The sequence below is a fragment of the Elephas maximus genome, chromosome 9 (genome assembly GCF_024166365.1).
Source record: "Elephas maximus indicus isolate mEleMax1 chromosome 9, mEleMax1 primary haplotype, whole genome shotgun sequence".
Lineage (NCBI taxonomy): Eukaryota > Metazoa > Chordata > Mammalia > Proboscidea > Elephantidae > Elephas > Elephas maximus.
The window spans coordinates 48,242,340-48,266,902 of NC_064827.1; the positions used below are offsets into that span (position 1 = coordinate 48,242,340).

Genomic DNA, 24,563 nt, shown 5'->3' on the forward strand with positions numbered 1-24,563 from the left:
AAAGGCACCCCTTCTGGGAGGAGGGATTACTGAGAGGCACCCACTCTGGGCCCTTTTTGGAAGACCCCCCCCTTCTTAAGCACATGACCATGACCATCCATATAAGCGTGGGACTGCATGCTTAAAAAACAGCCCCCAAACCACATGATTGCATGGGGTTATCTCTCAACTGCCTCAAAAAGAAATCCTCAAGCAAAAATATATCACAGACCCTTATAGACTTTTAAATAAAAACGTATCACTAATTCTTACTGGGCATGAATTTACTGGGTGGCTAGGTGGGTGTTCCCGGTCTTTACCTTTTGAGTTAAGAGTTAGAAAGTCCTAGCATCTCTGGGAGGGTTGGAAGAGAGTGCTATGCACCCCAGCCCAGTGCCGGGGACCCCACTACCACATTTCTGCCCATCCTGAACCCACACCCCTCCTGTGAGCTGGGTGGAGGGCTGAGAGCATGTGGAATCTTCTCAGAAACGCCAGCACAAGTGTGGAAGGTAAGAACCCAGCCCTGGCTCTGCGACGCCACGACTGGCCTACTTCCTGAGGCTCCGGGGGGAGGTCACAGCAGCACCTTCCAGCCCAGGAGCCCCTTCCCTCCCCCAGCTGGTCCTCAGGGACAAGGCTTCTGGCGCTTCCAGGACCAGACTCCAAGAGACACACACACTAAGAAAGCACTGGCTACCACTCTTGGCCTGGCTACTCTAAGTGTGAGCTATGGATGCAGCATCCGGGAATGTGTTAAATAAAAAAGTGTGAGCTATGGATGCAGCATCCGGGAATGTGTTAGAAATGCAGTATCTCTGGCTGCACCCCAGACCTGCTGAAGCAGAATCTACATTTTCACCAGGTCCCCAGGTGACTCACCTGCACACTGAGTGGCACTGTCTGAGTAGTTAGAAGTCAGGATCATGATACTTTTTCAGGGGCGGTATGGACAGCATATGCAAGGGGATAGGAAGGGCTTCTGGGATGCTGGTAATGTGCTGCTTCTTGATCTGGATGCTGGAGTTGCCACTGTCAGCAACAGAGGTGGCTGGGAGGTCTAGAGCCTTGCCTCGCCTCTGACTCCTGCAGCCCTGAGCTGAACTGGCTTCTCCTAGCTCTCACGCCACATTCCAACGACTGGGGACTCATGTTGGGCATCCTCCGAGGTCCCAGCTGCGTCATCCTTAGCTCCCTCGCAGCCTGCCCCGAGGTCCCTTTCAGCTTGCCTTTGGCTTAGGCAGGCCCCAAGTGTGTTCCTGACCCAGCTCTAGCAGAGCAAGGCTAGATGTCACCATGGATAAATGTATACCAAATTGGCTAGCACCAACCCCGATTTTTTCCAGCCTCTTCTTCATCCCAGTCTACTCTGGTTTATCAATGTCTCTTAGTAGCGTCCAGAGGAGAACACAATTATCCAGACACAGCCCCATCATTCATTCATGTATTCATAATGATAATGGCTAACATTTATTGAATCTTACTACATGGCAGGCACTGTGTTACGTACATTATCACATTTAATCCTCACAACTCTATTATTGTCACCCTGTTACAGAAGGGTAAACTAGGGTCAGAGATATTAAACTTTAAGTCACACAGTAAGAAAGTAGCATGGCTGAGATTTAAACACATGTCCAACTGCAGAGCTGCTCTCTTAAGTACCAAAAAAACCAAACCCATTGCCGTCAGGTCAATTCCGACTCGTAATGACACCACAGGACAGAGTGGAACTCCCCCACGGGGTTTCCAAGGAGCAAATGGTGGATTTGAACTGCTGACCTTTTGGTCAGCAGCCAGGCTCTTAACCACTGTGCCACGAGGGCTCCTCTTATGTACCAAGCACTCTGATATACTTTGGGGATGCAGCAAAGATGAATGAATAAATAATTAAAAAAAAAACTAAAAACCACTAAATCATACACTTTAAAAGGGAGAACTTTATGGTATGTGACATACCTCAATTAAAAAAAAATCTGAATGGACAAAAATTTTGGTTGGGATCAATGTTTACTGGATCCCCAAGAATTTCAGTTTTGTTGACCTATTCTCCTGGCATAGGAGTCCCTGAGTGGCACAAGTGGTTAAGTGCTCCACTACTAGCCAAAAGGTTGGTGGTTCGAACCCACCCAGAGGTGCCTCAAAGGACAGGCCTGGCGATCTACTTCTGAAAGATTATAGCCTTGAAAACACCTATGGAGCATAGCTCTACTCTGCACGCACGGGTCGCTGTGAGTTGGAATCGACTTGATGTCAACTAGCAACAACAACATTCTCCTGGCATAAACCAGCTGACAAAAAGTCAAAATGTTTCTTAAAAAAATGATGAATGAAACGTATTAGGCATCTTTGTAGTCTGACAGAGCTAGTTTTAAACTTCAGCTCTGCCATCTACCAAAATATGACATGATCTCATGGAGTTTCAGTTTTCTCTCCTATAAAGCAGGGACAGTGAACTTCACCTTGTCAAGTGGTTGTAGGGATTTGAAGGAAGGGCTGCACCTGGCAGAAAGCTTGCTCTTGGTAAAATCACACCTGACAGATAATCACCATCACCAATTTCCATCAAGTTGATTCCGACTCATGGTGACCCCATGTGTGTCAGAGTAGGATTGTGCTCCATAGGGTTTTCAATGGCTGAGTTTTTGGAAGCAAATTGCCAGGTCTTTCTTCCTAGGCACCTCCGGGTGGGTTCAAACCTCCAACCTTGTGGTTAGTAGCCAAGCACACTAACTGTGTGTACCACCCAGGGACTTATACCCAGTGAATTTCATTGAGGCACTGGCCCCACCGTGGGGGGTAAACAACATAAGCCTGCTGATCATCTCCACCCCCAGGGATGTGGCTGGAGAGCCCAGGAAGCAGTTGCAGCTACGTGTGACTGGCCCTGGGATCTAAGAACTTCCTGGGGCATCCATGCCCATGCTACAGAGTCCCTTCTTACCCCTCCTACAATCATGCTGGGTTTCTGCTAAGACCCCACAAGGAAGGCAAGCAAGTGCCACGTTTTCCCCTCTCCACTTGCCTGGCTCTCCCTCCAGGCTGATGTCTGGGATTCCCGAACCAGGTCAGTGCGACCCTCCTCCCACTTCCTGGCACAGGGGCTCTGTCCCACCCCCAGCGCTGTCCTCACAGGCAGCTCTGTGCCCACAGGGGCCACGTTGCTATGGTGATTCCACTACCCACTCAGTGTCCAGGGAAACAGCTTGGTGTAGCTGGAGCTGTTTGCAAGACTTGCTGAAACCAGCACTGACAGGCTGTGAAGATTCTGGAAAGGGTCAGAGGGAGAGGGGATGGCAGCTAGGTGTAACTGCTTTCCTCCTAGCAGCAGCACTGTGTGTGTGTGTGTGTGTAAGTGTGTGAGAGAGAGAGAGAGAGCGCGGGCACACGCACTCACATGTAAACCCACTCCCCTGTTCAAGTTACATGGCCCTTGTGAGCAGAGGCACTGCCCCCAGAGGGACATGATCTGGTGTGATTGTCATAGGCTTCTCCCTGAGGTGGTGTGGATGGTTTAGTCTCTATATTGAAAGCTAAAAGGAAGAAAAGTGGCATTTATATGGCATCAGAGCAGACTGAGCTGTGACTTTCATTGTATCGTGTCTGATGCTGACTTCGTGGTCCACCTGGTTCCCTGTCCTACAAGATTTCTTACAGGACACCGTGGGGGACACCAGGATTACACTGTGATGCAAGGGAAGATAGCAAACTGGGTGCCTCCCTCCCCTTGCCCCACATACTCACCCTATGTACTAGATGGCTTGCCGGAATCGTCCTGTTTAACCCACATCACAATCCTACATGGGGAATATTGTTATGTTCATTTTACAGATGGTAAAACCAAGGCTCAGAGAGGCTAAGTCACCTGCCAGAGGTAAGAGCTAGTAAGCGTTGGAGGTGGGAGCCACACCCAGGCCGTTGTTTAAGATCTGTGCTCACAGTGCCAGGCTACGCCTTCTCCCTGCTGGGTTAGAGTTTACTGAGAGCAACCCTTTAGGCGCAAAGAGAGCAGAATCCAAGGCACCAAGTGAAATAAAGCGGCCAAACGCCCTTGGATAGCAGGGGGGAGTACAACCCAAACCGTACTCACTGGGGACAGGTATTTAGGCTCTAAGTTCCTCCTCCCCGATAAATGACCCCCATCCTAACCCATGTACAAATTTGTGCTAACCCAATTCAATCCAGGACAGTTAATCTGTGCTTTCCCCCACAGTCATGAATGTGGGCTCCCCTTTGCAGAGCCTCTGAAACAGCCCTGACTGCAAATAAATTAATTCTCAGGGGTGGTGAAAACCGGGCCCTAACATCTTCCCAAGCCCTCATGTTCGGAGCTAATGCTGATTTGTAAAGTGCTTCATGATTTATTCATGCTGCCTCCCCAAGCTCCCCAGGACAAGCTTCCCCTTGCACAAACGAGCGTGACACCCAGAATAGAATGTCAGGCTTCATTAAAAGAAAAAACCTAGTGTGGGGGACGTCCCTTTTTTTGCTCCCTAGCCTGCGTCACCCAGCGTTTGTAGAATTCAGGTCAAATGGGAGAAAGCACCTGTGCTTCGACAGCCTTTGGCTCCTGAACACGTCAAGATGGCAGAGGCGTCTGGGAGGAAGAGATTCTCCCAGGGCTGGGCTGCTCTAAACGTCTGCCTCAATCTGCTGCACTGGGCATTGTAACTCAGGCTAATTCCATGCAGACCAAGATAGCACGTAGGAGCCGGGCAGAGGACCCTTGAGGGGACTGGGGCCGTGGTGGAACCAGGGTAGAGATCCGTCCTGATTCTCAGCAGGAGACCATGGCAGGCCTCTCACTACCCCCAAGTCCCACTTCTCAAGGAGCCAATAAGGTGTCAGAGCACTGTGTAAATTACTCGTTACTGTCTAGTTGATTCCAACTCACAGTGACCCTATAGGACAGAATAGAGCTGCTCCATAGGGTTTCCAGGGCTGTAAACCTTTACAGAAGCAGCCTGCTACATCTTTCTCCCCTGAAGCAGCTGGTGGATTAGAACTGCCAACCACACTTTAGCCACTATGCCACCAGGGCTCTTTTGTCTGTGTAAATTTGAGGTTGCCAAACTAGCCTCTGGTATCATTTTCATTATTGTCATTATCACGGTCTCCTCAAACTTGGGGAAGGGGTGCTAGCATTTTGAAGCACGGAGGGAAGATGGAAGTCCTCTCTTTCCTTCTCTCTTAATATCTTCAGGGTGCCTCAGGAGGATCCCCTGGACTCAGGCCTCACTACCACCCGGGAAAGCTGACCATAGAAAAACATGGTGTCCATGAACTTGTAGGGCATTGCAGGGGCACAAAAGTTATGCAGAAGCAGAAATGTTGGGGACTTCCATGGGGCGTCACACTGTCCGTAAAACAAACAAGACTTCCACACGCTGCAGCCATCATCATCCTAGTGCCACAGGCTCACACGCTTTTGGGACTGGACCCTGCTAAACCTCACCCACAAGGACCTTGGAGCAGCTCAGTTTCTTCAAAGCTGACTCCATGCACCCTGACACCAGGTACATGGGAAACTTGCATCTCTTGGATGGATTCACCTCCTTAACCCCTCGAAGGGCAGACTAAGCACGAGGTGGGTGGCAGTGCTAAGCTTGGAATAAAAATCTCTGAGTAGGAATTGGGAACAAAGGGAGCCCTGGGACACTTGGGGCTTGACTCACCCCAGCTGAGAAGGGGTCCCTGAGCACTCCAGTGACCTCACAACCCCTCTGGGTTAGTGGGGACTCAACCATACACTTCTCAACCAGAACCTTTAGGACAAAGTGAGCACATTTGTGAACATCTCACTTGCCAGTCACACTGAAGCCACTGGTAACATTACCACTTTCTTGAAGCTGTGTATAGTCCTATCAAAGCATTGTAGGAATCAGGAGGGCATCATCACCTACAAGATCCCAGGGGCTTCTCTCTTCCTACATGCTGTCCTCAAGCACAGGGACCCAATGCAGTCCTGAAAGTCTAATACGTGGATGGTAACCTGCAGCACTTTTTAGGGGTCCTCCACTTGTTGATCCCTCACTGCCAACTTTTCAGCCTATCCTCTTCCAGTAATGGGCAACACTGAAACTTTAGAGCAGCAAATACAACCTAAAAGGACAGCTTTGAACAAAAGCATTGACATTATTCTCAATACCTTAAAGAAAACAGCAATGACAAAAGAATTGTCAACACTGATCTTTTAACCATTCCCGCTGGCACTGGCCCTCCAGGCAGGAAACTGGACAACATTTGGGACAACAGAGACCCAAATGGCTCACCCAGTTTTGAGCTACAACAGAGGTCAAAGTCCAGAAATAAATCCTACCTGGTTGCCCTCATCTTAAAACATAAGCTGATGATTCTTTTAGCGGAGAGTTAGTTCTACACAATTGCTGATTGCTAATGCATAACCTATTTTAAAAAAGATAATAGCTGGAGGGCATTCCTTTAGGTATCAAAACTTGAAAAATGATTAATTTTCAAAATAATTTTTCTAAAAATAGATAAATACATTACACTCTTTTGAGTTTTCGTAAATATATGCACTCTTAACGGGGGCCATATAGCCCCCAAGGCAGCAAAAAAATTGGTTCTTGGGAGGTGAAAAAATATTTCTCTTTTTATGGATAAACTGTAGATATACATGAGCCTTTAGGTGGTGCAAACGGCTAATGTGCTCTTCTGCTAACCCAAAGGTTGGAGGTTTGAGTCCACCCAGAGGCACCTGGAAAGAAAGGCCTGGTGATGTACTTCTGAAAGACCAGCCACTGAGAGCCCTGTGGAGACAGCTCTACTCTGACACGCGTGGGGTTGCAACGAGTTGGGATCGGCTCCACGGTAACATGTTTTGAATTTTTTAATAGACAGATCATAACAGTAAAAACCAAAACACCCAGACCTGTTGCCATTGAGTAGATTCTGATTCATAGCAACTCTATATATAAATAGGTATACAGTATATCTATGGTATTAATATTTCCTGGGGGTGGGGAGATAATTAGGGAAAAATGTTTTAAAAGGCTCCTTAGAGGAGCAATGATTAAAAAAAAAAATGGTTGAGAAACACTGCTTAGATAGAAAATGATTCCAATCTTTTCTATACGACTCAGAGTCATCCATCCAAACATCTCTCACTCCATTCTGCGATGGTGTTGAGTAAACGGGAGAATTTGCTCCTTCGCTAAGTGACCCGACCCTGCTTTTCTGATTGGTAATTTTTCTCCCTTTCCTTTTCTATGTTATCCAGTCATTTCTCTTCTAGCAGTGGCCTGTAAGATCCATTATCTTAATTTTGCAGGCAATAACTCAGTACATTCTGGTCTGAAAGTAACACCGTATTTCCCCGCTGAGTTGCGTGAATTGCTGAATGGGTAGTTTTCTGCCTGTTCATGAAACTTACCCTGTATCTCTGTGTTTGTGCCTATGTTTCTTATGACTGAGGTCATCAAGAAAACTTTACACCATATGCCACTAGAATATGCAAAATTACTTACAGTGCAAAGTGTTTCAAAGGTCTTTTCAGAGACAAAGGATCCATCAAGGCCAAAGAGAAATATAGATGCATAGGAGAGCATTCCTCCAAGGATAATAAGGTTGTTCATATATGGACTAGACATTTTTATCAACCTGACAAAAGAAAGAGAGAATCTATTCAATAGACTGTTAATTTCATTATTCCTTCAAAGTGTATTTTCTGAATGCTTGTTGTCACTGTGTACCAGGCATACACTGTTGTCAAGTCTAGTCTAAAGGGCAGAGGGAGAATGCAAGCCCTGGTTTCCTCCACTATCCCCTCCCCAGGCTATGCCATCTACTAGGGGTTCTTTGCCCTTCTCTAAGTGACCCAGACAGCTACATACATATTTCTAGTTGTTGATTTTCCTGTCTCCTCTGTCAAGTTCATCTGCCACCTCTCCAGGGCCATCTTTGTAGCATCAGCTTATTCAGTCATCAATTTTCAGTTTACACAAAAGCTTTAAGTCAACAGGTGCTTCTGGCTGGAGCTGGGAAGACAGGCCAAATCCTGAGCATTCTACATTTAAGTTCGGGAATCTTCAACTGTGAGGAGAGAGATTCCTATGTCACTCTCCTACATTGAGTGGACCAGGTCTGGGAGGTATACAGGTGAGAATTCAGGGTTGCTCAGGAACTGCAGTCACCAGGTGGCAAGTGAGCATCACTTCAGCTGCAGGAGTCACTCACACTGTCCCGTGCCACACAGAGTGGGCAGCGACCTCTCCCAGTCATTGGTGAGGGAGGTGGACAACGGAGTCCCCATCCTACTCCCACACTTGCCCTCACCAGGCTGTGGTTGGGGGCATTCTACATACTTCCAAACTCTACATGTGTCTCCTTCACTTCCTCAGGGATCCTGCTGCCCAGCACAAGCGAGCCAAGCTGGGTTAAGGCACCAGCAGGCTGGAATCTACCACAAAGGTGCCTGGCTCCACCAGCACAATCAGCTCACAGCTTCTTAGATTTGCCGGCACCCCAAGATTCAGGCACTCTTTTGCATACTGTAATTACGGTCAATTGTTCCTTTAACACTTCCCTTCACATTCTGTAGTTATAGTAATCCTTCCACATTTAAAAGAAATGTAATGCATCAAAGCAGTAGAGAGATAAAAAGTCTGATGTAAACTGTGGACTGCACATGGGCTTTCCAGTAGGGAGCACTGGGTCCAGCGCTTAGTCCCTGCCACCCTATAGTGGTGCACCCTTGGGCAAGTCATTTAACCTCCTGAGGCTCAGTTTCTTTACCTGTAAAATGGGAATACTGATCGCTGTGCCTAGGGCACGCGTGACACTGACATGCAACTGGGTCCCTGGAGGTCCTTTCAGAAAACATGCAGTGTGCTAAGGCAACTTCATCTTGGTATCATAGGAGGCTGGTGAGGGGAGAGGCCAGGAGTTGGGACAGGCTTCCTGGAGGAGATGGTCCTTAAAGCACGGGTAGCGTTTAGGGAGACAGAAGTGAGGGGGGGTTTGGAACCACAATGACATTTATTTCCTCCCTCTTTGCAGGATTTTTACTAATCAAGCCAGTCAAAAAATTTACCTGAGTGCCAGCCTATTGCAAAGAGGAAGGAGAACTTTCTGCCAGGAAGACAAGAGGGGATATGGTTAAGGAGTTAAAGGCATTTAGTCTTAAAATTGGGGCAACTTGCTGTCATAATGGGAATCCTTGAGGCTTGTAGGAAGGGAATCTAATTGAGAGCCGACTACGTGCCAGATGCTTACATGTATGATTATCAATTAAGGTTTGCACAGAATAGACAAAAGTCGCTTCAATTTTTTTTTTTTTGGTGTGGCAGTATACGCATTATTTGTGATAAATATAACAAACAACAGGTGAATAAAACTTCTTTTTTGTTCTTCAAGAAACAGATTTGATCTAAGAAATTACTACCAAAAAAAAAAAAAATATATATATATATACATGTATCTGGAGCCTCCAAGTTCTTTGTAAGCAGGGAAAAAAACCCCAAAAACCTGTTACCCTTGGAATCAGGCTTGTCCCTGGCAGCCCGTGAGGTCACACAGTGTGGCTTCTGGGCATGATGGCAGAGCTGCAACACCGTGTGGGTGGCACTGAGGCTGTGCCCTGCGACAGCCCACGCTCTGAGCCCCTGTTCAGCCTCTCCCACAAGGCAGGGAGCTGGGTTTTGAGATTTGCTATGGAAACCAAAGAAGCTAGCTGTGCTCAGTAAACACTACCACCTGGAAGGATGGCCTGCTCTACCCACGACTGACCAGAATAACTCAGACTTATAACTCAGGGAGCTTCTCTGTGCCATCCCCATGATCAGTTGTGATCAATAGGGTGTTGGGAGAAAGAAATCAGGACAGACACCAAAAGGACGCAGCAGTGTGGGCGGGGACGGTACCCGTGTCACTCTCATCTGTGACACAAGGTTGTCAGGAGGGTCAAGTGAGATGAGGAAAGGGAGAGGCTTCCCTACTGTAACATGCTGTACTGATGCCACCAATGGCACCAAACCAATAGTGACCCCCTCCAGCAGTGCTTCCCAAAGATGCTGGAGGGGGGCAAAGGAATTCAGGGAATTCTGTCTTTAGCTCTCCTGCCAGAGCACCACAAAGTGCACAAGCTTATTGGAAGCTCTGTGAAGACCTGTACCACTCAGTTTTATTTAACCCAACCTTCCCAAGCTGCTCTGACCTTCCCCAAATTCAGTGACTTCCATGCATGCCTCCTGAGTTCTGCAGCCCCAGAGGCCACCCCACACTGTAGACTGTATAAATGGTGCCCCCACAGGAGCTACAATGCAAATGAAACCATCTAGAATCGTGCAGTGAGGCACTGATAGTTCAGTGGTAGAATTCTCGCCTCCCACACGGGAGACTGGGTTGGGTTCCCAGCCAGTACACCAGATGTGCAGCCACCACCCGTCTGTCACTGGAGGCTTGCGTGTTGCTATGATGCTGAACAGACTTCAGTGGAGCTTCCACACTAACACTGACTAGGATGATCTACTTTTGAAAATCAGCCAATGAAAATCCTATGAATCACAATGGTCCTATCTGCAACCAATCATGGGGATGGCGCAGGGCCTGGCAGTGTTTCATTCCATTGTGCATGGAGTCACCATGAGTTGGGTGTTGACATAACAGCAGTTAACAACAACAGAATTGTGCAACCAGCAGTCTTGTGCATGCGCACACGTGTGTGTGTGTGTGTGTGTGAATGAAACACCTAATAACATTCCCGTGATTGATAACACACTTTAGGAAACTCTCCCCTAGGACTGCTCTGTGCCCCTGGAGAATCTGCTGTCAGGTCAGGCTCCTACACTTTGTCCTGGAGGAAGGTGTGAGCAGCTTACTTCTGATTCCGATTCTTGATGTTGAAGAAGAGAAAAGCGCTGGCCATGATCATGCCAAGAATGGTGAGGGCAGAGAGGATGCTGTAGAGAGGTAGGGAGATCTTACGGAGCTGCTCCAGTATGATGGTCTTGTCTTTTGGCGGTTCGGATCCTAGAAGGCCAAGAAAGGATATTGGCTGAGCCCAGTGCACAGGGATTTCCCAAGAACATCTCTGCCTGGATGTCTCTGACATTCGCCAGGCCCCTGTGCAAGGCACATCTATGGGGTGAGCTGGACCTGGTGGCTGGCCAGTCTGCCAGTAAGGAACCTTAGCCAGGACTTATTTCTTCCTCTAAATAGAATCAATGAGGGATTTGTGATGCATTTAATAGCCATTAGAACACTAGAATTTGATTTGGCCTAATAGTGCTGTTGAAAACCCATCACCATTTATCCCCAAAGGCTTGGAAGGCTCAGAGCTGGGTGCTGGGTGCTGGGAGTGGGTACCACTGGATGCAAGGATCCTGGCTTTGGTCCTCAAGGACTCCGCTCCAATGCATGGTAACAATGGCCCCTTGACAGTGTGGACACGGTATCTGTCAGTTCCCTGGTGACATCTATGTGCTCTGGCTATGGATTTTCTGCCTCAAGGTCATTATGTTGTAAAAACTCTTTCCGGTTTTCCATTTTCTTGATTCTTTGACTGTGGGAGGCAGAGGCTCCCAGCATGCTTCCCCTCCCTGCTGTGCCAGGACTGGACAGGAACGTGGGATTCTCTGTGTGACTGCAAAGATGCCTCTGCTCATGGAGCAAGGACACCCACAACCAGGGGAAGCCCTGAGGGCCTCAGGGCAAGCTCATCTTTATGTACGATGGAAAAATGTCCTGTTTTAGTTTCACCAGGTACAGGCTGTTTGGGATGAGGGACGCAGTGACTTCTCCCCAGGGGCAGATTATCCTACAGGCAAGGTAAGCACAGTGCTTACCGTGCTTACCAGATCATCTGTAGTGAAACTGTTTACTACAGATTAATAAGTAAACACAAGTAAGCCCGTGCTTACCTTCCTTATTGGGTCATCTGCCCCGTCAGGGACTATAAATTTGAAATGCGGCTTTGATTCTGTAGGAAGGTACTGTGGGGTTGGGAGAGAGAGATGCCAGCCACACCTAGAAGCAGAATCTTTGATGTGGTGAAAAAATGTGAAACTGTTCACTATGATGATCTGGTAAGCAAGGTAAGCACTGTGCTTACCTGGCCTATTGGATAATCCGCCCCTGCTCCTCCCACTTTTTGCCAATCCCCTCTTTGTGAGCTAAGGTTTCAGGTCAGGTTTCTACTGTGAAACTGTAGAAACTTTGGGGCTTTTACCTCTAGTGCTGACGTGTGGAATAAGCCACAGGGGAGTGGCCAAGCCTGAGAGCCCTAGAGCGACTCCCAGGGCTCAGGATGGCCTCCTGGCTGTGCCATGGCAATGGGCCTGGCTGGACACCAGCCTCATGTTTGTCTCCATTCCCAGGCGACCAGCAGGTGATGGACAAACAAGAACTCTCCCGAACATCTGTTTAAAAAACTCCTCTAGCTAGTTCAAATATGTTTAGAAACACGTAGTGGGGGGCGGGGGGTGGGGAAGAGTTTGACCCATCTAAAAAGTCTAGGGAAGTTGCCAGGTTCGAAAACAGCTAGCCACCTTCTGGCGTGGTTAACATAACATTGTAAGCAATTCCACACAAAGTAACATTTCTAGGAAGAGTGGCTTCAAGGGCTGGATGTCAGGGCTAAAATAGACACAAGGTGGTAGAGGTGACATCATTTCCAGCAGTGAAAGCTCAGCAACTGGAACCTTCTCCTCCCCTCCTCCTTCCGCCCCTGCCTGAACACCTTGGGTTGCATCAGGCCACCCAGGGTGCTCTCGGGCTCCCAAACACAAGAGCAGTCCTGGTGGTGATCATACATTCTTGGCTGGAAACCAGCCCTTCTCTGTTCTTCCAGGCACTGAGAAAGGGGGCCGAGGTTTGGATCAAAGGCTATGACTGTAGCCACTAGTGAGTTTGGGGTTCATTGAGTAGAAACAATTTCAGAAAATTGAGAACATCTCTTCCTCTTTATGCCCCCTTTCTTCCCCCAAAATGGCGCCTCCACATGGTGCATCTTAACTAAAACATAACAGAAGCCAAATGGTAATGGCTTATTAGAAGCGTTATAATAGCAGCAGACTTGAGGTTTCTGTCTTGCCTCTCATCCACTCTATGAATTCATTATTCATCCATTCATCCCCATTCATTCATCATCTTCGTCTGTCAGGCTTGGAGCTGGGCACCAGTGATTCAAGGATGAGCAAGGCACAGTCCCTACCCTCAAGGAACTTACACACTAGACATGTTTTAAAAAAAAAAGGAATACTAAGCATCACGTTCACTGGAGGCTTACCATGGTCTGAGCCTCACAGGTAGATAAGATTATTCCCAATTTACAGTTTTCTAGGTGTTAAGTGGCTTTTATAGCTTAAGGTTTTATAGCTAGTCAGTGGGAGAGCTGGCAGGACTTGAACCCAGATCTGCCTAACTCCAAAACCTGAGCTCTAACCACTAAGATAAACAGCCTCCAAAAAGGAGATTCAGGCCTGTGAAAACATCAGACACAGGAAGCACTGAGCACAAAGCAGGAAGCAGAGGGCAGGTCCACCTGATGGAATTGGGAAAGGCTATGGAAAGTTGACGTAGGAGCTGAGCCTTGGAAGAAGAGGAGGAGAGCTGTCGGCTGATCACCAGGAGGACAAGGTGGAAGGGCATTCTAAGCAGAGGCAATGGAGAAGCAAAGGCATGGCGTGCCTTGGCATGCTTGAGGAACTGTAAGCAGTCTGCTTGGGGTTATCCTGAGAGTACAGCCAGAGAAGTGGGGAGGGGGTCCCTCCCATGGAGGCCTTGGGGCCACACCAAGGAGGGAGACCCTCATTGTGAACCATGTGGTACTGTGCAGGGCTCTGAGCAGAAGGGGGCACCTTCAGCATGGCATGGGGACCTGGGTACTTTGGCTGCCAAGGGCAGAATGGACTTGAGGGGGGTTAAGACGGGGGGTGGGAAGACCCGTCGGGGCTGGTGCAGGGGTTCGTGAGAGGGCTGAGGGCTAAGCCCAGGCAGGGGTGTGAGTGGGACAGCTGGGCTCAGGGTAACGAGATGGGTTATTACTCTCTGGGCCCGCAGGAAGGTCTGAGAAGCAGGAGATGGGCCTGGAGCAGCTGCTTCCTGGGTTATCCCGGCCTGGAGGCACAGCAGGAGACCCGGATGGCAGAGTTTCAATCAGTGATGAGCCAGGTGCTCCTCGACTATTATTTAACCACTGTCCTGGATGCGTAATTATTATTATTTTGTTAATTTGTGTTTTTCTTCGCAGTTATGTTGTGTCTTTTGTTTATTTTGTGTTTGAGTCTTTTCTTCAATTTGTAAACCCAGAATCCTTTTCAGTAAACCTAGATCTCTGGAGTCTGGAAGCAGACAGGCCTATCTTGGGGATCAAGTCTTGCAGTTAGAACAGGCTCTGCCTCTCATAGGCTGTGTGAATTTGAGGAGTTACCCTTTCTGATAACAGGGCTTGTATACCCACCTTTCAGAGTTTTTCTGTGGCTCCGTGAGGTGATATATGACTACATGCTTCGTGACTGCTCCCTCAGGTGGAGAGGGGAGGCCCACTGGGGCACAGAGACCACCTCTCCCCACCTTGAGGCTTTGCTTTGTAATGTTCTCAAAGCTTAATCTTTTGGATCCAGTGGATATGCAGGGACATGACAAAATCTAATCAAAGAACCCATAAAAGAACTTCTCTTGTGGGGACCTGCTTTTAAGAAGGAATTCTAAGCACAGAAAGGCACCTGGTACTCACTGGTCCCAGCATTTGCTACCCCAGTGGTATCAGAGTAATAGCACCCAGGTGCTATTGGTGCGGCAGCTTCCTCCATTGCTACCCACTGACTGGGCTGTACCTGTTCATCCACCCACCCACCCACTTTCCCATCCATCCATCCACCTACCCACCCATCCATCCATCTACCAACCCACCTACCTATCCATCTATCCACATATCCACCTATCTACCCATCCACTGACTCACCCATCCACCCACCTACCCACCCACCCATCTATCCATCTATTCCTACATCCACCCATCTATCCATCTACCCACCCCCACCCGCTCTCTCACTGACCCATGCACTCACTCATTCATTTATTTATGCACTCAACCACTCATCCATTCACTTGTTCAATCATACATTCATTTTTTTTCAAGCTTAATATCACATAATAGTATTAAATAGCCTTTTCCTGGATAACTGGACAAATTATAGCCTTCAGTTTGCACAATATTACTCTAACTTTAAAATGTTTCTAATTCTTAGTTTGGAATTTAGTATCAAAATTCTGAATTCCAGGAAGATAGTAGCAAATAATGCAATAACAAACCCATTAATGTCAATGTATTTTTCTTACATTTTGGTTATCTAGTTATAATTCGTTAATGAAATTGTTTGGCACATTTTTTTTCTCCTGATGTTTTTACTTATATTTCCCCTTTAATGTGGAGAATAAATATTTTAAATTGACATGAAAGGAAATAAACCACTGATTTTAGAAACAGTTATTTGTTAGCTACAGTACAGAATAATGATGTTTTGTTAACTATCATATTTGCCACTTGTTATGTACTTTATTAGGAGCCCTGGTTGCACGTGGTTAACAGCTTGGCTGCTATCCAAAAGGTCAGCAGTTCAAATCCACCAGCCACCCACTTCTTGGACCCCCATGGGACAGTTCCATTTCACTCTATAGGGTCGCCAGGAGCTGGAATCGACTTGACGATTTTTTTTGTATATACTTTATTAATAATTTATTTGATTTATAATGGGTCAACAGATGGCAAAATAGTTAAAAAATCTACAAATGTAAAATGATCTGGGAATAGAAAATCAATTAAGATATCTATGCTAGAAAATTATTATTCAGTATGGTGTTCAATAAAATAATTAGAAGTTTAGTCTGGAAAAACCATTTAATGGTTTAAAACAATACATGCAAACAATGAAAAAATTCAATAGATTGTTGGATTATACATGGTAAAGTGCTCGTTCGATTAGTTTCTGAAACTCTAGGATTCATATATTCATCTTTTCATCAAATATTACCAAGTCTCTGGTATTTTGCAGAGCCTGGTTAGTGTCAGGAATTTAAAGTCAAACAGGATCCAGTCAGGGAGTCCATGGTCCAATAACCCAGTAATTTCAGTGCAAAGTGACAGTAGCCATGGGAGAAGCGTGGAAGCAAAGGGAGCTGTTAGTTCAGCTGAGGGGCAGTCAGGGAAGGCTGCCTGAAGGAGGTGACCATTGGCCTGGTTTTAGAAGCTGAGGAGGAGTTCTCTAGCAGAAGAGAGGGGGTGGCTTTCCAGGCAGAGCAGCAGGTGGAGAGGTCTTATCATAAAAAAAATAGACCCCAACAAACTCTGTTTTCCAGAGGAGACAGAGCTAAATCTAGGTAGGCAGCATTTTAAAAGAATTACTACTGACCACACAATGGTTTAAACACAGATGGCTTGGTGATAACCAACACTCGATGCAAAATTCAGCAACCCATCCCAGAAGATGGAACTCATGTAAGTGATGGGTATCCTGTGCCCAGTGAGTGAGTGTATGTGTTGAAGGGAAAGGATGTTCCTTCTTGTCCGTGAAGAAAAGGACTCTGAGCTTGTCTTCCACCCTCAGACAACATCTAGGCCCCCTCTTCCGAGAAGCCCACGCTCCTTACCTTGGAACCTGATGGTGTCGTTGATGATCTCCAGCGTGTCAGCCACAGCGTTGTACTCTCCCACCTTCACTTCCCTGCTGTCTGCGGGGAGTAAGAGACAGTGGCGGTTAGATTAAGGTTAGATTAGGGTCCTGTATTTCTGTCTGGGTGTTCCTGTACCGCGTCTCATTCCCTTCACAGGCCTTAGCTATCTATACTCTTGCAGAGTTTTGCTTCTCGCCTGTGCCCTCCAGTTAGAGTCACACAACCTCCAACCTTGATCTGGTCTGCAGCGCCCTCACCCACCAGTCTCATCAATCACTCATCCTTTGCTGCACCCCTCTGGGTAACAGGAGCACCTCCCCCAGCTCATAGCCTGGCCCTCTGCCCATTACCATGACCTTCTTGGTATTTGAGCTGGACTCTGTCTCCCTGTAACTTTTCCCTGTTCTTCTGGCTCTCCCCTCTAGGACCACACAGAAACCTCTGCTCCCTCCTGTCCCAGGACGACTCCAGAGACTTGAAGACAAAGAGAGATTATTCCCCCGGCACCAGCCCCCAACCCCTCCAGCCACTTCTTACGGAGTAACCTTTCTGCTTCTCCCTCATCTGGGCCCCTCCCTGGGCCACACCCACAATGTCACTGTCTCTCTGATAGAGCGCAGACCGAAGGACTGATCATGCACTCCAGCCACAATCTAGTCAGAGATGGGAACCTGAGAAGTGACAGCCCCGTGGGCCACCTGTGCCTCCAGAATGTAGTAACTGCAGAGAGGTGTGGCTATCTGCCCTCAGACACAGGCCTGTGCAAGTGGGTCCCCAGAGCTGCGGACACAGATGTGGTCAGCAAAATGCCCAGAGGTCACTAAGTGATGCAGCAGTAGGGGGTCCAGGTGTGCGCATAGGAGGACCTGCCTCCTGGGGCGGTGGCTCCAGGTGAGTGTGTGTGCAGAAATGCAGGTGTGCTGCTGGTCCCTTACATACATTCAGGAAACAGAGCAGGGAACCCTGGTGCCCATACTTCTGCCTGCATTCCTTTGACTGTGGGATGGAAAACAGGGACTGTGAAAGTCACTTTCTTCTTCCCACCAGGATTCGCCACTTGGGGGGCATCATGCTGCACAGGTGGCTGTCACTTGCAAGGGCCACGGGACCCCTAAATGTCACATTAGCAGACTCTGGCAGCAGCAGCAGTGGCTGGGGGTTCCCATATCCCCACACCGGCCTTTTGAAGGCCTTAGCCCTTCAGAGGCCTCAGTCAGCTCCCGCGGCTCAGAGGAGGAGGCCCTGATTTATTTATTTGGCGTGGGGAGGCAGCACATGAAATATGCAGGCGGATAGGAATAAACCACCAGGAGCCGGGAAGTAGCTTGACTGGCACCCCACGCTGCCCCCAGCCACAGAGCCCGCCCTTCTGACTCACCCAGCCCCACTACACTGTCCCATGGCACCAAAATGATACCAACCTCCCCACCCGACCATAAAAAAAAAAAAAAAAAAAAAAATTTTTTTTTTTTTCCTCCCCCAGGGGAGTGCTTGGAGGCTCAACTTGCTTCACATGGTACTGCATCTAAGGCTCAAGGCAAACCCTGAACTGGGCATAATTTGCCCCACTCTGTAATGAGGGTGGAACCTCACAGAGGTTCTGTGATGGCTGGGCATTGACCAGGTGAGCCTGAACCCGGGGCCCCTAGCTCTGAATTCAGAGCACAGTTACCACCTGTGCTGAGCCAGGGGGCTGGTTGTTCAGCCCACAATTATTGAGTTCCTACGGCATACCAGGCCCAGCTGAGGTATTTCTGGCTTTTTCCACATTACTGACCACAGTGACCTTGAATATCCAGGATACCGAAGAGCTGCTTATGATAAATCCCCTAGTTCAATACTTTATTCAACAAACATTCATTGACCACCTATTCTATGCCAGGGTGTGTGCTGGGGGCTGGAGACACCAAGATTAAAAGACAAATCACTATCTCTGACTTGAAGAGTTTGTAGTTTGGTGACTTTAGCCTCATCATAGCCCTACCTTCTTGTTGTTAGATGCTGTGGAGTCAATTTTGATTCATAGTAGCCCCATGTGACACAGTAAAGCTGCCCCATAGGTTTTCTACGCTGTAATCTTTATGGGGGCAGATCACCAGGTATTTTCTCCGGCAGAGCCACTGGGTGGGTTCAAACCTCCAACCTTTCAGTTGGCAGCTGAGCACTTAACTGTTTTGCCACCAGGTACCCAGAAAACCCCACCAGGTAAGTAAAATTATTCCTGTGTACAGCTTCCCTTTCTGCAGAAAGGTTACATGATCTGCCCAGGACCACTTGGCTGGAAGGAATCTTTCAAACCCATGTCCACTGGACTCTAGCCACGCTCTTCCCTCACGGCTAAGCAGACCCAGGACTTCTGTTCCTGCCGTTCCAGCACCAGGGATGCGCTCCCTCATCTGACTCTCCCAGTTTGGAGGTCCGAATTCCCACTGCTCCAGGCAGGAGCACTCCTCCTTCCCTGACCTTTTTCAAACCACTTGGGGTTCTGCTCGGGGTTCTCTGTGCCGTATGTGTGTGCTGTATCCAGATGGGTCCCGTAGCACTCAGTGCTGAGCCTGGGAAGGTGGGGGCTCAGCCTGACCTGGCTCATTGCATTTTTCTCAAACAGCTTTATTGAGATATAGTTAATATGCCATGCAATTCACCCATTTCAAGTGTACAACTTTTTTTAGTTAAATATGCACAGGGTTGTGCGACCATCACCACAAACTAATTTTAGAACATTTTTGTTCCCAAAAGAAACCCCGTACCCATTAGCAGTCCCTCTCCAGCCCTTAACCTCCCCCCTCAGTCCTAGGCAACCCTAATCTACTTTTCTGTCTATAGATTTGCCTGTCCAAGACCTTCCATATAAATGGAATCATATAATATGTGATCCTTTGTGATGGCTGGTTTCTTTCACTCAGCGTAATGTCTTCAAGGTTCATTCCTGATGTATCATGTATCAGTCCCTCAGTTCTTTTTATGGCTGAATAATGTTCCATTGTATGGATAGACCACAGTTTGTTTATCCATTCCTCAGTTGATGTGCATTCGGATTGTTTCCACTTTTTGGCTATTATGAATAATGCCAGTGCTATGAACATTTCGTTCTGTTGTGCATAGGGTCGCTATGAGTCAGAACCGACTTGATGGCACCTAACAACAACAACATGAACATTTGTGTACAGGTTTTGGGTGGGTGTATGTTTTCACTTTCCCATGACACAGGTCCTCCACTTGGAAGGTGGCTTTCCCTTCCCTCTACCAAATCAATATGCCTAAACCCCAACCATCTTTGAAGTCTGGTTCAAATGGCCCCTCTTCCATTTGAGCACCCCAGTGGGTTCAGGGCACTGGGTGACAACATTGCTTGTGCTGGAGCGATGCCCTAGGTGTGTCCAGGCCTTCTGATTCCTGCTAGATGGTCAGCTCCTGAGTGGAACCTGAGGTCTTGCTTCCGATGTCTCAGCAGCATAAGGTCATCCCCCGCCCTCTGGCCAGGGGTCCCCCAGCATTTTCAGGTGGAAGAATTATGCCCCCTGTGTTCTTCCATTCTCTCTGGGCCCAGATGGGTGATGCCTGTAACAGGAACCCAGAACTTTCAACTTTTGGGCTCTTTGTTAACTCCATTGTGCAAACAGTGCCAACCACTTATTTGGATATGAACCTGGCCTTGCAGACCAGGGACTGTGGACCAGGGGATTTGCAGACAGACTGGGAAGAAGATTCATGTGGGGGATTCTGAGCAGAGAGAGAGGGGCTGTGGCGTGGGGTTGGCCACAGGCAGGCCTCCCTGCCTGCCAGGGCTCTGCTGCACATTGCTACGGACTCACTGTGTGATCCTGGATGAACCATTCCCTTTCTGCTGGACTCAGTTTCTCCACCTGTAAATTGCACTGCAGGGGTTCCAGTGGTTCTCAGCCCTAGCCGAGCATTAGAATCATCTGGGTCCTTCCAGAAAATACAGATGCCCAGGTCCCACATGGACCCATTACCTCAGAATCCCTGCGGGACTGGAGTGGCTCCTGGGCAGCTGTATTTGTAAAAGCTCCTGGGGGTAATTCTGATGTGCAGCCAGGGCTGAGAAGCGCTGGGTCATACTGAGGGCTCTTCGGTGACGACATGTTCTGGTACTAAGAGGCTAAGTATATTGTGAAACAAAGAGCCCTTTTCCTGCAGAATAATACTGGTCCCCTCTTGTGGTGCATAATGAAGTGTTCTCTTTAAAAGGTGCATCCTTTATTTCAAGTTGTTGATTTGGATGATATGTAAAGAAAACCAGTCCCACTGGTGAAAATCAGGCTGCTGAAAAAAGTCCAGTCTGGAAATAGTCACTGGCTGTGGGCCTAGGAAGGACTGGTAGTGTGGTGGTTAAGTACTCAGTTGCTAATCAAAAGGTTGGTGGTTCGAAACCACCAGTCACTCTTTGGCAGAAAAATGTGGCAGTCTACTTCTGTAAAGATTATAGCCTAGGAAACCCTATGGGGCTGTTCTACTCTGTCTATAGGATCACTATGAGTCGCAATCGACTCTACAACAATGGGTTTTGGTGGGTCTAGGAATCTCCACGATACTGGGAAATAGACCAGCTTTAATTATGGAGTGATTCTGTCTCCTTCCTGGACCACATGCCCCAATGCAGGAGAACTAGGTGCTGCTTTAGCTGGATCCCAAACCCTGCTACCTCAACTCTACACCCCACGCCCGAATGTCTATTCTTCCTCAGCTGGCTCTGGCTCTGAATTAGGGGCGGTATATGTGACCTTTAAAGTTGAACTGTTGTTTAACACACACACACAAACTCAATGTATAATTCTAGACTGTAAAACAAAGATTTGATCTAGGATCAACAAAAATCTAAGATTCTGTAAGATGACTCAATTTTAGGACCCCCAACAAAATCCCAAATTCAAGCACAGGAAAGACCTCTGGGCTGAGAAATGGGACCCTTGGAGCTAGTCTTGGCTCTGCTACCACCTCAGTGAATAGCCATGGAGAAGTATCATCCCTTGTCTGGGTCTTGCTAAAAATAGGGGCTGGACAGGGAGGTCTCTGTGGCCTCCAGCTCTCGTTCAACCACTCTGAAGGGCCTTCCTCATTCCAAGTGGAAACCTGTCCCTGTGACTTCCCCTCCCAGGGCCTGGCTCTGCTTTGAGAGACCCGTATTACATGGATTCCTGCTCCTAAGGGTCCTTCAGAGATGGAGATGGTGACCATAAGCCCCCAATTCTGCTCTTCTCCAGGCTTAACAGCATATTCCTCAAGAAGGGATTTTCCATTCCCACTCTACCTGAGACCTGGTCACTGGCTGTGGATGAGCCCTCAAGGTGACTCTCCCTCTCATGGGGGGAGTGGAGCAGATCTGAGCACCACAGCTCAGCAGCACAGAGCAGAAAGGGGCGAGTTCTTCCCTGGCTGGGGCCCTGCACACAGATGCTCCTCTCTGTCTTCACAATGATGCCACTGTCATATTTTAAATAAGCTTTTGTTTGGAGACTTTTTACAGGCCAGGTGGTCACTGGCAAGATGCCCTGGAGATATAATAACCCTACCAGGGATAGATTTGTCCAATGACTTAGGAAAACTGGCCGAAGGTCAAGAGCTAAGTACCCAGTGGATGTAGAACATGCAACAGGTTATGCACACCTGTTTTTTTCCTCCTCTTCCTTGTTAACTCCCACTGGTCCTTTAGAATTTACCTCCTAAGCAGCCTTCCTAGAATCTGCCAGGTAGAGCTAAGTGCCCCTCCTCTGGATGACTACGCTGCCTGTGCCATCTCTTGTCATGTATTGTACCTTGTTAGGGTCCTGGGTCTACTCCCCACTTTCCTGGGAAATCCCTGAGGGCAGGGATTGCATCTTACCCATCTCATCATCCCCTGTGCCTTGCCAGGACCTAGCACCTAGGAAGTGCTATGAAGTGATTGTTGAGAAACTTCAAGACAGAAACCAGAGGACCAAACACTGAGAAACTGTTCACATCAAAATTAAGAACTCCTGTTAAACAAGGACTCTAAGTCTATAGACAAGTGACAGAATGGAAGAGGACATTTGCTAAGCCCAAAACCAACAAAGGATTGATATCTAGATTATGTAAGGAATTCTTGCCACTCAACAAGAAAAAGACAGCAACCTTAAAATAAAAACGGTCAAAGAGTCAGAATAGGTAATTAACAAATGGCTAATAAGCACAGGAAGAAATGCCCAAACTCATTAGTAACCAGAGAAATCATTTTTAAAACAACAGTGAGAAGTTACTTTATACCTTTAGATTGGAGAATGTGAGAGAGCTGAAAAACGCCAAACGTGGGTGGGAGTAGGGACCGAGGAGTCCTTAGCCAGTGGCAGCGTAGGTGGGTATGGGCACTCTGAGGGGCAAGCTGGCAGATTTTAGGCATATTCATGTGCACATACATTCTGACCCAACAATTCTGCTCCAAGGCATTGTCCTAAAGGAATTCCCAGTTGGGTCCATAAAGGGACGTTTATAAGGATATTCATCATTTGTGGAGGCAGGGAGTTGAAGGTGACCTAGGTGTCTATCACTAGATGAGAAGCCACAGCTTAAACGGACATGTATTTTTAGGATGGAGACATCTTAAAAATACATAGTACCGAGTGGAAGACAAAGAAACAACGGAAGAAGATACAGAATCTAGGTCCACTGATTTAAATTTACAATATACACACAGAAGACAGCACTGTGCATTTTGCAAGGATACATATAGACAACATCTGCATTAAACACTTAGAGTGTTTGCCTCTCACTGGGGAAAGATAGGAGTTGGGTACAGGAATAAATGAGGGAAAAAGGGGATACACGAACAAAAAAGAGGTTTTCATGGACCAGTGACAAAACTGTCCCATGAAACGAGGAGCGTGATGACCTTAACTCCTTGTGCCTGAAATAAAACAAAAGGCTGCTGAAGGACAGAGAGTGATGAGGACAGAGAGGGTCTGGATATCATGTCTTAATCTGAGCTGCTGGACAAGGTGGGAGGGGAAACCAGTGTTATGTGGGGTGGAGGTGGGAGGACTGGGGAAGAAACCACCAACAACTGAAGTGTGTCCCAAGGAAGCAAGACTGCACTTTTCTCACGGAATTCTGCAGGGGATTAATCTAGGGTCATTGACCAAAGCGCCCAGGAGAAGAGAACGAAGCGAACAGTTGCCATGGCCCTCCTCTGTGCCAGTCATTGGGCCAGCCTCATGTCATTGACTTCTCACCATCACTCTCAAGGTAAGGAAAGGGATCACCTTTTATTTTACTATTTTTAGACAAATGCTGAAATGAAGGCTTAGAGAGATTGAGTGATATCATCTGGCTAGCAATGATCAGGCAAGTCTGCTTCAAGGTCCATACACTTTCTACATGAGAGAAAATGAGTTCTCCATCACTGGAAGTATTCAAGAAAAGGTAATGCTGTAAAGGAGACTCAGGGCACCCTTCAACACTGAGAGTTTATGGTTCAGTGACAAACGTCTGCTAAATACCTGTCTTCCAGGCCTTAAGCTTCTGGAAAGGTAAGCCCTGGATCATGAGGGCTGGGAGGTGATAAGACTGGGGACCAGCACCCAACCTGAAAAAGCCCACATTCATGTGTATCCTTCTATTCCTGCTGGTCCACAGCACGGCCAGTGTATCCTGCCGTTTAGTGGAAGGTGTTTCCAGTCTTAATTATGTAAGCTGAGTGGAGATATGACTAACTAGTCTTTCCAGGTGCGTGTCTTGGTGAAGGGAGTTACAATATGTGCCTCGACAGAAGAAGAAGGATATTAAAAATCATCCCTGAGAGTCTCAAACTAGGGTCAAACACATTCCAAAAGTTTTCTAGTAGGTTCTGGGAAATTATCTTCCTGCTTTTACAGGCACTGGCATTCGGCCAGAGAGATTATAAAGCCCCTGGGGGGCAGGGACTGTATCTTATGCAACTTAGCTTCCCCCAGAGGACTTGGTAAAGCGCCTGGCAG

At 47.7% G+C, this 24,563-nt stretch overlaps 1 protein-coding gene across 1 annotated transcript in view; it reads right to left on the reverse strand.

The window, feature by feature from the left end:
- The window catches only part of GABBR2 (gamma-aminobutyric acid type B receptor subunit 2), a 439,230-nt gene that overhangs the window by 76,569 nt on the left and 338,098 nt on the right, over positions 1-24,563 (reverse strand). Inside the window, exons 9-11 of the mRNA XM_049896560.1 lie at positions 16,588-16,668; positions 10,818-10,968; positions 7,467-7,599 (exon numbers count right to left, since the gene is read on the reverse strand). Coding sequence (XP_049752517.1) covers positions 7,467-7,599; positions 10,818-10,968; positions 16,588-16,668 — 365 coding nt within the window. The remainder of the gene's footprint in view (positions 1-7,466; positions 7,600-10,817; positions 10,969-16,587; positions 16,669-24,563) is intronic.